The sequence below is a fragment of the Topomyia yanbarensis genome, chromosome 1, assembly GCF_030247195.1.
Source record: "Topomyia yanbarensis strain Yona2022 chromosome 1, ASM3024719v1, whole genome shotgun sequence".
Lineage (NCBI taxonomy): Eukaryota > Metazoa > Arthropoda > Insecta > Diptera > Culicidae > Topomyia > Topomyia yanbarensis.
Window position 1 is genome coordinate 175452390 of NC_080670.1, and position 17872 is coordinate 175470261.

The 17872-nt window shown below is 36.9% G+C and overlaps 1 protein-coding gene across 1 annotated transcript in view; it reads left to right on the top strand.

Moving 5' to 3' along the window:
- LOC131681948 (octopamine receptor 2-like) overlaps positions 1-17872 on the top strand; it is a 121370-nt gene that overhangs the window by 89567 nt on the left and 13931 nt on the right. Inside the window, exon 8 of the mRNA XM_058963061.1 lies at positions 15181-15350. Coding sequence (XP_058819044.1) covers positions 15181-15350 — 170 coding nt within the window. The remainder of the gene's footprint in view (positions 1-15180; positions 15351-17872) is intronic.

The window sequence follows — 17872 nt, forward strand, 5'->3', positions numbered from 1 at the left end:
GGACGCGGACGGCCTCCCAACCTATGGTAGGACAAAGAATGCTCAGACGTGTACGCAGAGAAGGCCGCCGCGTATAACACCTTCCGGGACGACGGGTTATTCGCTAGTTATCGACAAGTCATCAAGAATCAAGTTCAACATGTTGAAGAATCTGCCAGACTCTGCCAAGAGACAAGAAGTTTCTTGTCCTACTCGATTGGAGAGAAGTGAGTGTCATCGCCATCGAAAAACCAAGGAAGCCGGCCTCCGATCACAACTCGTTACGACTTTCAACTTTCTCCGCTTAATAACCGGAACATAGTAGGATGCCTACCCAGGAAACCCAATAAGGTTGTACCAAACAACGATTCTGTCGCTGCGAGCATACACTTTATCAAACTCGGAAGAATTCAGTATCGTTATTTGCGTACCGGCCTAGGGTGCATGTACCCTAACGATGATCTCGAAGTCTTGTCGGACGTTTTCCCGCTAAAAAATCGATTCTTAGAACTGTCATATCGATTGCTCATCCGCAGCGATATCTTGAACCCATTCTTCGTACAATCCCAACCGTGCTCATAACTTGAATACTCCTTTTTTATGTCTTAACGACATTTAATTAGCAAGGGACTGGGTAATGTGAAATAGGAAGAGAAAGCAGTTGAAGGAAGTTTAGAAAAGCGTGGAATAGGGTCATATGAGCAGGCTTAGAGTTTAACGGGGACTTAACCTTTTGCCTGCTACCGCAGGAGTCAGAAGATTTTGGCATTTGAAATGCGAATCACCGGAGTCTGCGGCATGTCCTGTTTGGTTCAAGGGGATGTGGGTCGTGGCTTCATTCGACTCTTGTCGAACCATTACACGCTGGATGCACATCCTTGATCATTGGGCTTGTAGATAGTGCTGTCTGCTCTTGTTGCGACTGCTATCACGATATCAAGCACGTGCACCGAGTACTGTTCCGCCAGGTCTTGGCTGATGGATACCCTCCATGCCCGAAGAAGACCACCCATCGTCCCGGTTCGAAATGTTATGTCAAGCCACGATCTCCGCTATATGTCCGTCATCTATCTCTTTTCCAAAAATCAATCATTATAAGAATTTAGTCCCTCTCTTTTTCCCTTTTTCGTTCTAAAAATCTCCTGTAGCGCTTTTTTGGTGCCGATTCACACCAAGGCGCTACTACGTGATTGTCTTCACTCTCATCTTTGTGTTGACATAAATCAAAATTGGAACCGAAACGACCTGAAGATCTGACCCAATTTGGAGGATTCCCCACGGGTCCAACGAGAACCCCACTAGACGTCCCGGTGCATGCTATCTTGCCAGTACAGACGTACAGGTCGTACCGTCGACGTTCTGCCATAAACTGAAAGCTTCATTCGTCTCTTCTCTGTCATTGTTGTTCACTCTCTCTCTCTTTCCTATATATTGCTATTACTACGATGCTGAAATCAAATCTCATAAAAATTTCTCTCCCAAGTAAATAGGCCGTTGTTAAAAAAAGTGAAATTGATCCTGTTTCCTCTTATTGACCTACATTAATTCTCAAATATATTTTCATTCCCCGAAATATTAAAACTAAGGTGTATTTAGCTAACCACCTCTCCCCTCTTCTTTAGTCTTAGTGATTAATTCCCCATGTACATTGAACTTTATTGTTAATTTATATAGTTTAGAAATTGTTATTATAACTTCCTTCGAATTCTTTAAGTTGTCACTTTGTTCCGGTTTCATGAACACTGCATAAATTAACTCTTCTGTAAAGACCCACCTGATAGAAAAATATAATTAAACACTCAGACTTCCCATTATAAATCATACACATTGAACTCGATCAGACCATATCTGATCATCTTTCAGATCAAAGATGATCCGCAAGGCATTCTAAAAATTTCGAAAGAACTGTCGTATAAATATTCAGCCGTGACCGATTGCTCGGAAGTTCAGCCAGACAAGATTGTGATAGTATGGCGAAAGCAAACAAATAACGTTACTGGCGACAATTTAATATGAAGAACTACCGCGTCTACATGCCTGCTCATAACGTTGAGATCGACGGTGCGGTCATCGATTCGAGTTGGTTATGCGTAGAGCTACTGCAGTGCGGGGTTGGCAGTTTCAAGGACCCTTAATCAAGTAAACGAAGACTTTTAATGTCAAATGGACGTGACAAAATTATCTGTCTCTTTAAACTCGTTCCGGGTTACCGGGTTTTCATGATGAGTGGCGTATGTTTTATAGTGAGTAGAGTGGGGTCAAGTAAGTCAGTTTTCTTTGACGAGCTCGTGCAATGGTATTTTTGTACTGATTTTGACAAACAAGCACTCGTTCGGACGGTTACACATCTGGTAACGTAGTTTTGGTAGTAAAGGTTTTATGACTGGCTAAATATTTTCTTGCAAAATTCAATAAGGCGAAGGCACTTTGTTCGATATTTTTAAAATCTGCTGGTACGATAGGTCACTATATTCGAGGTTAAATTAAACAATGTAGACGCCTAGAATCACCGGTTTAACTTTTATATGAAGATATTAATACTGCAGATTATTTAAAAATAAAATTGACGTCATTCAGGTAAGAAAGTGAGACGCGGAAAATCATGAAACTGCGAAAGGAAATGTTGAAAAAAACATGTTGCTTCGGCAGCCGCGTCTGTTTTTGTACATGCGAGCATTGGCGTGCGCAAGGGGGGGCTAGGGGGGGCTTCAGCCCCCCTAATGCTTTGGGATTTTTAAAACAAAATTAATAAGTATAATTATAATATTGAAGACATACGAGAAATATGTGAAACTTACTGCATATCTCTTTTTTTTAAGCAAGCCATGTAATCTCAGAACGCCTCCACCAAAGCAAAATTTGGCACGAGTTCGTTGAAATCAGGAATCTCTATCGATACCAAGATAAGGTTGCTGAGAGGAAGCGGTAACTAAAAATACAAGAGAGCTGGTGATCAATTTCATTTTTTGCTTTGACTAAAATTTATAAACTTTTTATTGTAAATGATTAATGCAGTCGTTAAACACATATATGGCGATTCCTGGAAGTATTACATGAAAAGCAATAACAAGAGAATCTTTCTTCTAAAATTTAAGAGTAATATAATCTTTGAAACACTTTTGGAATTATATAGATGTTATTTGATTGGATAACAATTTATTCTAGTTCTATCTTTTTCCTTTTAATGACATTAATTTAACTACAGATAACTATGTAAGAAAAGTTATATTTAGCCATGAAAGCATTTGGAATATTCAGATAGGACAGCTGTCGGTTCTCATGGTAAAGAGGGACGACTCTGCTGTTGCCGTGAAACATGTTGGTATATTTGAGCAATTCGTAGTAACTCTGCCTAGTTCGACTCCTACCAGCAGAAGATAAAAGGTTAGTCCGGAAGATTTTAAGCCTGTTCCTAATGACCCTATCACTTCTTGTTTTCCTATCTATATATTTCAAATCCTCGCTCTCACTTTTGTACTATGGCTCTACATTTTCATAACTTTCCCTACTAAGTAGTCTCTACCTAATTTAATGTCGTTAAATGGAAAAGGAAAATGAGCAAGATCTCTTCATTATACGAATGAGGAACATGAAAATAGGTTTTTGGTGCGTATCTTTGAAAAAACGATTTTATGTTTTATGTTATTTTATTGTATTTTTAGTTGAATTTCATCTACAGAAAAAAATTCTGAAACATCTGAATAGATTCCGGTGAATACTTTAGAAAACTGAAAAAATATATTATTGAACATAGTAAAATATTGAATACCAAAAAATATATGCATAAATTTCTTATTTCATTGAAAGCATGAGATATAAAATTCCGCCTTTAGGACAAAAAGTTTCTAGCAACGACCAACAAGAGATTGCCTGATCACAACGTAGCAGCAGCTTCATAATGCGATCAGTGCAAAAGTTCCAAGACTATCGGAACAATGTAGTGAGCTGAAAGTCGCTGAAATCATGACAGGGGTGTATAAGGCTTGAGAATTACGGAGTAGGCTGTCTGAGTCGGTGTAAAATGATATTCAGGAGTTGAAAACGGCACGAATGGTTGGATGGACTCATATGGCTTATCTACATGCTCGATTGTGATAATTATGGAGACGCGCCTCAATATAGCTCTTATAAGCTACTCTTCCGTTTTCAGTTTAGCAAACAACGCCCATTGACAGAATATTTTGTCAGTGATTACCACAGCGTGCTACGAGAAGACAAACGACGGAACATTGCCTTATGACAATACTACTTCACAGTCCGGTTACTCATCTCGCTCAGTTCAGAAGCAAGAAATCGCTCCGATGCTATAGCAGGGCGAGTAATAGAATTTAACCGCGCACCGTCTGGTTTTTTTTTGTTAAAGAAAAAAAATGATACCTACCTAGTGAGTGAAACGTGAACAAACAATGAGCGACAATGCAAAGCTAGTTTGTATCCCGTTGCGGGCAAACTCTGTTGCTGTTGACTACACGAAATGTCCGATAAGACCATCAATTCTTGAAGTGGAGCAAATGTGAACAAGAAGCTCAACGTAGCAGAAGTTAATGCGGTTCAATTCCACCATTTACGTCATGCGGTACTGATTATGTTCAAAAACATTAGTCAAGCAGAATCATTCGCTTCTCAGAACAACTTGAAATATGTTGTCGAATGTAATGACATTATATAGAGTATATAGATGTTGACAGTATTGAAATAAAGCTGACCTGGCACCACGTAGAGGAATTGTGGGAAAACCCGACACTATGGGTAAAACCGACACCCCACAACTTTTACTATAAATCAAATTTTTATTCATTTCATAATGACACTTTATTATTAGTACGTTTATGTAGAGCATTTGAAGAAAAATCGGATTTACGTAAGTACGCCGAATGTCATAAAAATAAACAAAACATACGACAGCAGCGTTCATACTCGTCTGGATGTTAAATTTTGTTGGTAGATTTTAAGGTTTTAACCAAACAAAAGCTTTTCAAATCACCTCATTTTTCAGTACCTATTATTATCGACCTTTTCTATGATGAACTAGGTGCATTGAAGACGAGTTTGAGAAATTCAATATTTTTAATTGCTTTTATAAAAAAATGTGCGCTGTTGGGGTAAAACCGACACGCTGTTAAGATGGTTCCCTTGTAACAATTGTGGTTTTACGATAGTTTTATAGCCACTGATAAAACTTAGATTGCACTTGTAGCGTGCTATAAAACTTCAATTGTTACTTGGGTTGTGTATACTTGCGATTCATTACAAAATGCTGGGGATATTTGTGACACTTCAATTCCACTATTAGCACACTATAGTAATAGCAGAAATACTTTTATTGTGTCTTACTCTTTAAAAATCAAAAATTGGAATTTTTGCTTATCTGTTTCTATCGAAGCTTTTGCTATTTCTGCAAAAAGCCCATCAAACCGAATTTCTAGTGTTCTCTTGGTTTGTCATAGACGAACTTTATCACAATGAGACAATGATCTTATGTATACCCCCAGTAGATCGTTGATGATCTGAGTCCCGCAAAATTAAAGTCTGAAAAAGATAGTTTTACTAAGAAGTGTGTGTGTCACTTATAAGTGAATGAATCCGATTAGCAGAACGAAAAACGCTTGCAAATCTTCTCTTGCAAAATAAAATGACACTGAAGGTTGCAATGATGTGCGTAAGGATTATTTGGAAATACCCATATCAAGAAATAATCCTATAGATTAAAATAATCTTATTTATAGTACTACGCTTTCGAACATTCTTCTCGTCACTACATGATGAAGCTATAAAAAGCACATATTTGCATCATACGTACTCACACTTTATTAATCGCGCATATATCTCATTTTTAAAAAAGAGAAAGATTTCAAAAAAGAGGAGGGAAAATAAATTAAAGGGGGTGTCGATCTTACCCCTATAGAGTGTCGGTTTTACCCGCAGTGCATACAAAACGTCATTTTGTTTTCCAAGTTTTACAACCAATAATTTTCAATGAAATTTTTTGAAGCGCTGAAAAAAATAGGCCTTGTTAAGAATTTTCTGAAGAAGAATTTTGCATAAAAATTATAATTTTATTGGTTTTGTGGCAACTCAGAAAAAGTGTTAAGCTTAAGGTGTCGGTTTTAACCATAATCCCCCTACTAGTTCCTCCACTATCAAACAACTAATATGGAGAGGTGAATAGTCTTCTTCCCAGGACTGCGCACGGCGTTCGTGTGGTGGTGGTGCGTCCGACAAAACCTATTCCCTCCTACATGACCTTCACATGCAAATCACCTCACGGGGTTGAATATTCTCAACGTACCCTAGTCACGTACCCAGGGCAAATTCCTACATGCCAATATTGTGATCAGCCGCTACACCATGGAAAGCCTTGCGCAGAGACTGCTAAGAAAATTCCACCTGCTACGACCAAAGCCGGTATACAGTCGTCGTATGCTAAACCACAACCGGTTGGTAAACCAACGACTGCGGACCGGGCAGTAACAAACATCAGCTCAACAACGATCGTGCCCAGTACCGCTAAACCAACTGCCATTACCAACATCGAAGTAACAACGATTACACCACATGTTTCCAAACCAACAACTAACACCACCAATAAGGAATCAAATACCGATGAAGAATGATTTGCAACTGCGTCAACAAGACCCGACGGACAGGCTGTAACGTTATTTTTTTATTTTTACATCTTGTAAAAATACGAAAGATCCACGGCTCAGTTGTGCTAACGTATTGTCAAATATATTAGAATAATATATTAGAACAAAAACGCGTTATCAAATATATTAGAAGAAAAAAAACAATACTACTTGCGTAATTAGATTAAAAGACAAATTGAAGCATGGAGATGCACTCGAAAATACAATACGATACAGTGTACGAAAAAACGAAGCCATAATCACATGCTTCTTGGCTTCATGAAAGAATTCGAAATTAGCGTCGAACACAGATCAGTCGAAGATGATATAAATTCTTTCAAATTGCTACTAAATATTTTCTACTAAATACTAAGCTGAAGAAAAGATAATGGTAAATGGTCCTGAAGCACGAACAACGAGCTGTAGGGGAATTGTGGGAAAAACCGACACTGTGGGTAAAACCGACACCCCACAACTTTTCCTAGAAATCAATTTTTTATTCATTTCATAATGATACATTATTATTAGTACGTTTATGTAGAGCATTTGAAGAAAAATTGGATTTACGTTGGTGCGCCGAATGTCATAAAAATAAACAAAACATACGACAGCAGCGTTCATACTCGTATGGATGTAAAATTTCGTTGGTAGATTTTAAGGTTTTAACCGAACAAAAGCTTTTCAAATCACCACAAATTTCAGTACTTATTATTATCGGCCTTTCCTATGATCAACTGGGTGCATTGAAGATGAGTTTGAGAAATTCAATATTTTTAATTGCTTTTATTAAAAAATGTACGCTGTTGGGGTAAAACCGACACCCTTTGGTTAGGGTAAAACCGACACACTGTTAAGATGGTTGTGTTTACTTGCGATTCATTACAAAAGGCTGGGGATCTTTGTGACACTTCAATTATACTATTAGCAAACTATAGTAATAGCTGAAATACACAGAAATACTTTTATTGTGTTTATTTGTGATAAGTCTCTTTAAAAATCAAAAATTGGAATTTTTGCTTATCTGATTCTATAGAAGCTTTTGCTATTTCTGCAAAAAGGTCATCAAACCGAATTTCTAGTGTTCTCTTGGTTTGTCATAGACGAACTTTATCACAATGAGACAATGATATTATGTATACCCCAATAGATCGCTGATGATCAGAGTCCGAAAAATCAAATCTGAAAAAGATAGTTTTACTAAGAAGTGTGTGTGTCACTTATAAGTGAATGAATCAAATTAGCAGAACGTAGAACGCTTGCAAATCTTCTCTTACGAAATAAAATGACACTGGAGGTTGCAATGATGTGCGCAAGGATTATTTGGAAATACTCATATCAATAAATAATCCTATAGCATAAAATACTCTTATTTATAGTACTACGCTTTCGAACTTTCTTCCCCTCACTACATGATGAAGCAATAAAAAGCAAATATTTGCATCATACATACGCACACTTTATTAATCACGCATATATCTAATTTTTAATAAAGATAAAGATTTTAATACAGTGGAAAATAAATTAAAGGGGGTGTCGATCTTACCCCTATAGGGTGTCGGTTTTACCCGCAGTGCATACAAAAAGTCACTTTGTTTTCCAAGTTTTACAACCAATAATTTTTAATGAAATTAATTTTTCGAAGCGCTGAAAAAATTTGGCCTTGTTAAGAATTTTCTGAAGAAGAATTGTGCATTAAAATTATAATTTTATTGGTTTGGTGGCAACTTAGAAAAAGTGTTAAGCTTAAGGTGTCGGTTTTAACCATAATTCCCCTACGGATTTTACACGCATGCTTAGGTTTTATTATTTTTTTCCTACAGAAAGACGATTTTATATTTTCTGATTTTTCTCACTCACTATTTTTCTCCTAAATCCATTAGAAATGTTCCCAATGCTATGGATAAGATTTTTTTTTGTAAATTGAAAAAATATTTTTTTGGTGAAGATCATATATAACAAATATATTTATATTAGAAATCCATTGACCGCCAGCAAAGGCCATCCAGATTTTCAATGCACTATAAATTACGTCCAGTGGCTGTAATCCATTACCAAATCTTGGTGAGATAGAAAGAGAAATACTATATTCCTTAATTATTTTGATCTGATTATGCAAATTAAGAAGAAAAACTTCACAATATATACGCGAACGGAGGTCTTAGTGGAATGTACGTAATGTTTCAAAGGTTTTCTTCCATTTGAAACATAGTGGAATTAAATGGAAGAAAACCTTTGAAACATTAAGAAAAACTTATTTTTGTTTTTTTTTATATCTCACAATGATTTTTTATGAATTTTTCCTCCCTTCGATTTCAGCTCATAGTATTTTTTTATTGATCTTATTTCTTTTCATTGAAACATTCATGAGTTTTTAATTTTCAAGAAAAACTTAATTGGTCTTATATTAACTGAAGCTAGGTAACTTAATAGCATGCAGCCTGTTAAAATTAAAATAGTTCGTATTTTCCCAACATTATTCTAAAAATTTACAAAAAAGTCCAAGTTAGAAACATTTGAAGTTCTGCGAATGTAGAATCGTTATGCTTCCTCTTATTTGGTACAGTGTTCGATTTTGGAAGCTTTTGAATGCAATTTGCTTACAATGTCTTTCTCTTAGGATCTCGAGCAAACATTTTTAAAAAGGTAATGTTTTCATTAATTGTCACGTGATGGAAAAAAGAGACAATTAATTCTGCACAAAAGAAATGAAAACCCGAGAATGATGATCACAATGGCCAAAGCTCTATATGAGCAGTACAAACAGATTTCAAGTAATGTAACGTCGAAGCAGTACCGGAAACTGCGTCAGAACTTCATGAAGGCTTTCAAAGCTAATCCAGGACTTTGGGCATTAGAAGTTTTCTTCAAGTATAGGGCTATCAAGCAATCAAACTGGAACATAAAGCAAAACATTATGGCCAACATCGCGAGGCTGAAAGATATATGATCTGGATCTGAACAAATTCAATAAATGAATCTAAAAGAATGATTAAATGCGTGTCAAATTTGACTATAAACAGCTTCCGGGACAGAAGCTTTATGTTACCAAAGATCACAGAGATGATCCCAAGAAGTATAAAATTATTGTTGCAGACAAGTTTGTGCAAATGCAAATGTGCAGTTATGGCCGTAAGACTCCGATTGTCATAACAACCAACAATATGAACCGAGTTAGACATCATCAATTACCTGAAAAGCGTCCAGTGGATAATTAGTTATCACCGGGTTTCTCTCAACTTTTTGCCAGATTTGACGAATAGCCACTATAATAAGAATACGACGGGAGGTTGATAAAATCGGGTACAAAAAGTTAATAAAATCGGGATTGCATAACATTGAAGGTTTATAATAATGGATCGAAACTGCATTCGAAAAAAAAATTACAAGTTTACGAGTTATCTGGGATTGATCAATGTTATAAACTTCAAAAAAAAAATCATATTGCAAAAAACGTGAGGATTCTTTTGCGCTAAAAACCACAAAAATTTTTTTCGAGGATATTGAAAATATTTAATGTTAATTTTACAGCCTTATTAAAATGGGATGATAATAAAACACAAAAATACTTTGGTTGTAATTTTTTGAAAACCAGTTTCTAGATTTACGAAATCAATGAAACAACGCAAATTTCAATAACAAAATAAAATAGCTGTATTACAACCTCTACCAGAAATCAAACTGATAATGAAGGCTTACCATAACTGAAAGTTTTTAAGCTGTTAGCCCCCCCTAATGGAAAAGGCTGCGCACGCCTATGCATGCGAGTGACTTCTTCGGTGTATCCTCGTCGTTGCCAGACTGTGGTACTGAAGTTGTTCATTCCGGCTCACGTGGTTGCTTAGCTGTGAGACGATTAGTAGTGACCTATAGTGCCCACAAGCGTATGTTTCATGTTGATGTCCGTATTTTTCAAAAACAAAAATATTGGAAAACCAACACAAAACTCGTATTCAGCATTAATTTTGACGTAAGAAAAAAACCCACTTCACATTTTTACATTGATTAAATATACTGTACTGAGAACGAAAGACAATGCGTTTTCCGGAACAAAACGAAAAAAAATTTAAATAAACGAGGCCGTAACTAATCCAAGTAGCCATAAGCATTCAGCCATTGCACTATATTGGCTATACATTTGCACTAATGTTGCATTGAAACTCCATTACAGCATTAACAATGCAATAAACCTCTATATTAGCATCAATAATTTATAAATGCGCAGCCGAAATATAGCAATATCGCTTGCTCTATATGCGCATATAAAGCTGATATAACGCGTACATGCTTCAAGGATCTTTAAAGCATGTAAGCTTTACATGTGCATTTAGTGCCATTATAGAGCAAATACAAAGCCGATATAATGCTATTGTGATGCTGTCGGTTTATTCGTTATGCAACTCTTCTTGAAGATTATACTCGGCATATTTCATTTCAATCGAACATATGCAATATAGTCCAGAGACAGCAAACGCAGCGCACTTACCGTGAAGGACAAGGCAAGGTACCTCGGTTCGAGACTTACTAAAGGTAATTTTCGTAAAACATTCATATCACATGAGAACGAAAACCCATTAAGGATATTCATTACAATGCATTAGAAGAGTGTCAATTACGGTTTTAAAAAGAATATTTGATTTTAATTTTTTCCTTTTTGCTTGTCATACCGAAAGGAAACATAAGAAACGGTTTTAAAACCATGACGGAAAATTACAGCCATTTGAAGCTTTCTGATAGCATTAGTAGTGCCAATATTAGGCTTGCGAATTTGACATTTGTGCTCTGGTGCTATATAATAGCATAAGTACTGCAAAAACGTGCTGTCAATCTCTGCACAGTAGTAGCACTATATTTCGCTTTTTCTGGCATAATACCAGCATTATATCAGTATTTAGGGCTTCACTGCTCTTAAAGACTGCCCTATATGTGGATCTAAAGCAGATATTAGGCTACATTATAATGCTTATTGGCTACTTGGGAATACAGCTCATCCACGGTAACAGCCGAAATGACAATCGTCAACGATGTTATCTACCGTGTATCTAATTCACACAAGATGATGCCCTATACCTATTGTACCCCCATACCATTTGACCCCATTTTAACTCTACTTCTGCAAAAGAGTTTCTTCGCGCGTCTTTTAAGGGCATGCTTCAAATTCCTCGAGCACGGCCTCGGTGACCACACAGTCGATCTCAACTTTGTGAGCGGGCATGCAGACGCGGGAATTCTTCATAAAAAGTTCAATGTGTATGTTTTTAAATGGGAACTCTGAATCTTCAATGACATATCTTGTTGACTTTCGAACAATAAATTAATGCTTACCTGGAAATGGCACACTTTCTATTTAAGTTCGCCCAAAAATGAGCCGAAATGTTGGCTGGTTCAAGTTTGTATTCCGGCTCCAGAGACACAACCGACTCTAGTTAGAATCAGTTGTGCCACTGGAGCCGGAATACTAATTTTCACTAGCCAGAATTTTTGCTCATTTACGGCTGAACATTACTAGATTGTTTTGACTTGATTTATGGTTTATCCTGATTTATTTCACAAAGCCGGCCAAACTTTCAGATCTCCCCGCCCCCAAAAGTTGATCCTTGTCCCAGGTCCAATTCTGTGAAACCGCACGCCACATGCTTGCCTGTTACTCGACTAACGATTCCCTAGGCTGTTGTAATAAATTAACTACTTTTACCGCCAATCGGATCAAAACAACACACAGTGTCACAGCCACAAACATAAACTTCCTCCTTTTTGGTGCAATCTTGTGTTATGATAATGATGGTAAACTGGTGTCCGGTCATTCACACTCGCCAGCTTTCATATCGCTTTTTAAGCAAAGTGAGACTGCTTCCAGCAGCGAAGAAAACGATGGCGGGCCATGAATCTTTACTCAAACTAAATATCAAACTAGTGTCCTTTTTCTTCCCTTGTGACACACACTTTTAAAACGAATTTTTACATTTCTTATAGTTTCTTTACTTTTCGAGCCACAAAAGAAACAAAAACAATACTTTTTGTTATTGCAAGTCAGTGCAAAACAAATACACGGAAAGCCGATTCATCCTAATTCCAACGAAAATATTGGTTAATTTTTTTATCGCGACCTTTCAGCGGACAGAATTTTTTCTGAAACCATTAATCTGACCCTGCTGTTTTGATGCTGCTAGTCTCAGCCTGAACAAGAACGTTGCAGTCTAGGCGTCAAAGTTTGAAACGCTTGTCTTAGTGTCTCTTGTCAGATAATTTGTTCGAATCAAAAAGATTCGAAGCCCATGTAAACAATCTCTCCGAACTGTAGAACATATTAATGGCGATTTCGCTTGAACCTGAAACTGAGTCAGGTTCTAACCCCAACCGCTGTCAGTTCATATATTTTGACAGCAGTTGGGGTTAGGAACTGACTCAGTTTCGCCTCAAACAAAAACCACATAAGTTTCATACATTGTTCTATTACCTGTAGAACTCAACTTACTGCAATTCGTCAGCTCGAACTCCGCTAAAACAGTGCTGCCAGTAAAAGATCTTTCCTTGTAAAGTGTCGCGTAGGATCAACGTGTAGTGCCTTTTTTGACAGATAAGAAGGGCAAAGGGGATCAATTAAAAATACGACCGTAAAGTTTCCTTCTCTCGGAACAAATTTGATCTGACTTCAAATATGCCAGGATTTGAGACGGAAATCACAGAGAACAGATTTCCATGTGACAACCTTAACGCTTGAAATGGCCTTCGACTCTCTCTCTCTCCGCTAAAATTATGAACATTAGAAATACTATTAAGAATGCTTCCCAAAATCGGCGAAATTAAGGCACACGAAGATTTTCATTTTCCGATAGCATAAAATGCCATCTTTACTGTAATATATCAGCCGCGCCAAATTTCAGCGAAATCGAGGTCAATTAATGGAAAAATGCCATTTAGAATGGAATCCCTCACTCCAACAATAGTCAACAAATGCCATAAAAGCGAAAGTGAAATATCATTTTGCCCACAATTTCGTTATCAATAGGATAGGAATAAAACATAAGAACATCCCATTTCCGACAGAATCGAGTCGTAAAATAGAATGTTCTCTCAAAGACGGCATCAAAGGCGACGAAAGAAAAACAAAGCTCTATGGGACAGTATTTCCACACATATTTGCCCGTAAGCACCAAAACACGCACTTGTTTTGTGATTGTGTTTACTTCCACAATACATAAATTATTACCCGCTTCTGATGTGTTGCCAAACAGGATTGCGTTCGTTGTTTGCGAATCTAACGATGCGTGCGGAAAGCCAGCCCAGGCTGAAGGTTTCTCATAAACATTTCGATCAAAGCATAAAATCCATAAAATAGATTCCGGCAAATGCTTGTATTAAGGGGGTAGGTTGCACTTTATGAGGCCAAAAATGGCAAATGCTTTCTTGAAAAATCGTTTCGAAATATTGGATTTTTTTGGCCAATCAGTGAGGTCACTGTTGTACTAAAGAACTAAAGAAAACCCAAAAAATCACAACTATTTCGAGTTTTAAAAAATGTGTTTATTACTATTATTGTTTATATTTATTCACTTTATTGAGCCATAAAAACCTTGAACAACAGTTTCAGTTCATTTATAACAGGATTAAATTCTGAAAGCCTGACACATTTCAATAAGTCAATACGATAATAGCAAGTTCGTGAACAAAGAGATTTTATTATGGAAGAAAATCGAATATTTTCTGCATAAAGCTGCTGAAAACATCGTCGCCATTTTGTTGAATTATCTTTGGTTGGAAAACCCGTTGTCTACGATCTAGCCATTATAAAAGAAAGAACTTGTTTTTCAAAAAAAGCAGGTAAGTAAACACTATAAAAGGGACATTTCGGCATAAATCTGGTGTTACGTCAGTGGCAGATACTGATGAGACGAAATCGAAACGCAATCCATGACATTTTATACAAATGCCTAGAACCATGATACCCATTAGTAGGGTTGTGAGAAACTTCCCTAGTAGCGTGCTATAAAACCTCAATTGTTACTTGGGTTTAATTATATACATGAATATGAAAAACTACCAAAAGTTGAGCTCTTTTGACTCAATCTCGGGGTATCGTGGAATAAGGTAAAATTAGGTAAACCGTGTAGAAGGTAGTTTCCCTTTGACCACGACAAAAATCACAACTGATTGAGAGGTTTTTATACTCAACCTTGAGTTAAACATACTTAAATTTAAGTTAAAATCTACCTAATGTTGAGTATACTTCAAACAACTCAAAAGTACCCTATTCCATGGAAGACCTCGACTGAGTCGAATCTCTCTATTTGTTTTTGACAACATTAATAAGTGCGAAGCGACGCAAAACTCAAAACTATCTAAATTTAAGTTAAAAGAACTTATTCGGTGGGTTGTTTTATTTTTCCGTGCACTAAACGGAAATCTCGAAAAAAGAATGTATCACACCTTAAAACAACATTTCAATACCAGGAACGAGAAAATTTGTTCAACACCTAAACACTCCCCATGGTAGAAAGGAGGAAGGGAAAAGTATTTGCAGTGTTAATTTGTACTTCAGAAAAACAACAAACGTTTAATCTAGGTTTATTTTCCGCAGGTATACCTCTACTCGCCAGCCTTCGTCTACAAATATGTCAGCAGTAATGGGATCGCTCTGGTACAGCTGATGGCATACATCAGCTCCTGTTGCAATCCAATTACCTATTGCTTCATGAACCGTCGCTTCCGGCAGGCATTTCTCAACATTTTCGGCTGCTACCAACATCGGTAAGTGAATGTTTTAATTAACACTGCTGTACCTGTACCATTTGAGGTGCCGGATCCAGCACTAAACTTTGTGATATTGAATTGTACAGCATCAGATTACTTGCTTCTTTTTCATATATGCACAATCTGTAACACGGAACCGAGAATAGAAGTTAATCCGTTCACATAAACTTGTTGAACTTCTGATGGGGCATATTTACGCTGTAGCACTCTAGTTGCAATCTGCTTTATTTAAATTTTGATGAATTCATTCACTACTGAAACTTTATTCCAAATTAAAATTAATGCAACACTAAACGTCTTCGCTCTTGTGACATGGTAGATTACAACAAAGCCACGGTCTGTCAAATAAAATTAAGGGCGTTAGAATCTACCTGCTTCTGAAAAGAGCAAACATTCCATTGGTAGGGATTTCTAGTTTCACCTTCATGTCAATTTGACAAACAATATTCTGAAATCAAATCAAATGAGATTGAGATAGTGCATTCCACAGTGGCCCGGTACAAACGAAATTGCGGACTGCAATAAAATGCTTTTCAACGGTTCGAATCAGATGGTGCCCAGTAGATATGGTATGCTGAAATCAATATTGGCAAATATGTGAAATGGAATTTAATATTTATAAGAATGACTGAAAAAAGGATATTTTGCTGTAACGGTTCAAATAGGCATTTTTAAGGTAACTTTCGTACGCTAACTTTATTTTTATTGGTGTTTCAAGTCCAGTATACTATGAAACAATTTGAAACTTACCGATACGGCTCATACGCACGGTACAAAACAACAATCCGCTATCTGTTACTTCGTTGCAGAAAACGACGAATGAGCTCGTGCATTTTACGATCATTTTCATTCCATTTACGAAATTATTTTGCTTTGCTGTAGAGTCGAATTTTTTATTGGATTTTCGGTTCCGGAGTTACGGGTAGAAGAGTGCGGGTACACAGCAAATTCCCATATAAACTGGTAGCGCTATGAAATCAAAATGAAGCAAAACTTATTAAAATGGGTGTAAAATTACTTGGATTTGCCAGTCTACTAGACCAATAATGCCTAATCAAAGTCTCTTTGACCACATTGGCCACCTACGACGGTTCTTGATTCCATATAAGCAGGAACTGGTGTTAGCAACACTGCCGAGTTAAGCTTGTTGTGTTTTTTTCATAGTCCGATTTTTAACCGTTTTATAAATTGTTTTCGTGCCGAAGGCTCATAAATATTTTGTTTAATTACTACCAGTTCGTCGACCGTGTCTGAATAAAGCGTAGTTATTACCATTTGTTTGAAACAGGTCCGTGCGCTAGGGGAGGATTTTAGGGGCTCAAACCCCTCCCATGAGGGTTTTAAATTAGTTTTATAAATTTATTAACTTCCTGTTTAAGAATGAAATTATACAGTTAACCGTGTCATTCGAGTTCGGTCACTCTAGAAACAAATCGTTGAAAAAACAAAGGAAGAAACCTTGCGAAGGTGACTGGAAATGTGATGTAAATTATGTTAGTCGGCATCTCTGTGCCGGTTCACGTTTCGGCACGTTTCGATATTAGCACTAGTTGTGAGTATCTCAGCTACATAGCAAAGGTCGGTCAGCGAGCTAGCAACGGGATCTAAGGAAAAAACATATCAGAGAAAATCGAGATACCGTTATCAGCAGAAATTTTGCAGCCGATGATCTCTCCGTCGGAGTGAATGACAGCTGACTGACGGTATCGGGAGAAATATCGCCGCCGAGAAATTCTCAGCAGCAGCTAGCAAATAAATAGGAACGAGATAAGAAGGATAAGAAAACCTACGAAAGTGTTTGTAAAGATATGTAAATCATTATGGTCGACACCTCCGGATCGGTTCGTGTCACAACAGTTGACTATATTTGCAGCAGACCTGAGCAGGTCAGATATACCGAGAAGGTCGGACAGCAAGCAAGAAAGAGCAAAAAGAGAGCATGAGTACAATCCCAACTGAAGTACTATCTACACGGAAAAAATCCGCTCATGAATTGATGAAAAAATAATCGCTATTTCGTGAACTCTACGATTTACGAAAACCGTGACCAAGTTCCTGAAATTATGAATAATAAACCTCGTATCCATGAAACTATTTGTGTTTCCGCAAAACTAGTTCGCCCGCACCATATACATGGCGTTACATTCGAATGTTTGGTTGGGTTACTGTTGTTCGCTGCACATGTTTAGTTTTTGTTTTTGAGCCTTGTTCATAATTTGGGAATACACAGCCGACAGTCAAGCGAATTTTATGATTTCAGGAGCTAATCCCCGATCTTTGTGATTTCTTATCACGTTATCGTGCTATTTTATTCATGAGTTTACTATCCGATTTTTATGTCAGAGTAGTGGCATCTATGTTCATGATTTCAGGATCTTAGTCGTAATTTTCGTAATGTCTATTCAAGTTACCGTGATATTTCAATCATAAGTAAAGTGATTAATGTCCATAATTTCAGGATCCTAGTCACGATTTGGAGTATTTCAATCATGAGTAATGTGATTTATGTCCATGGTTGC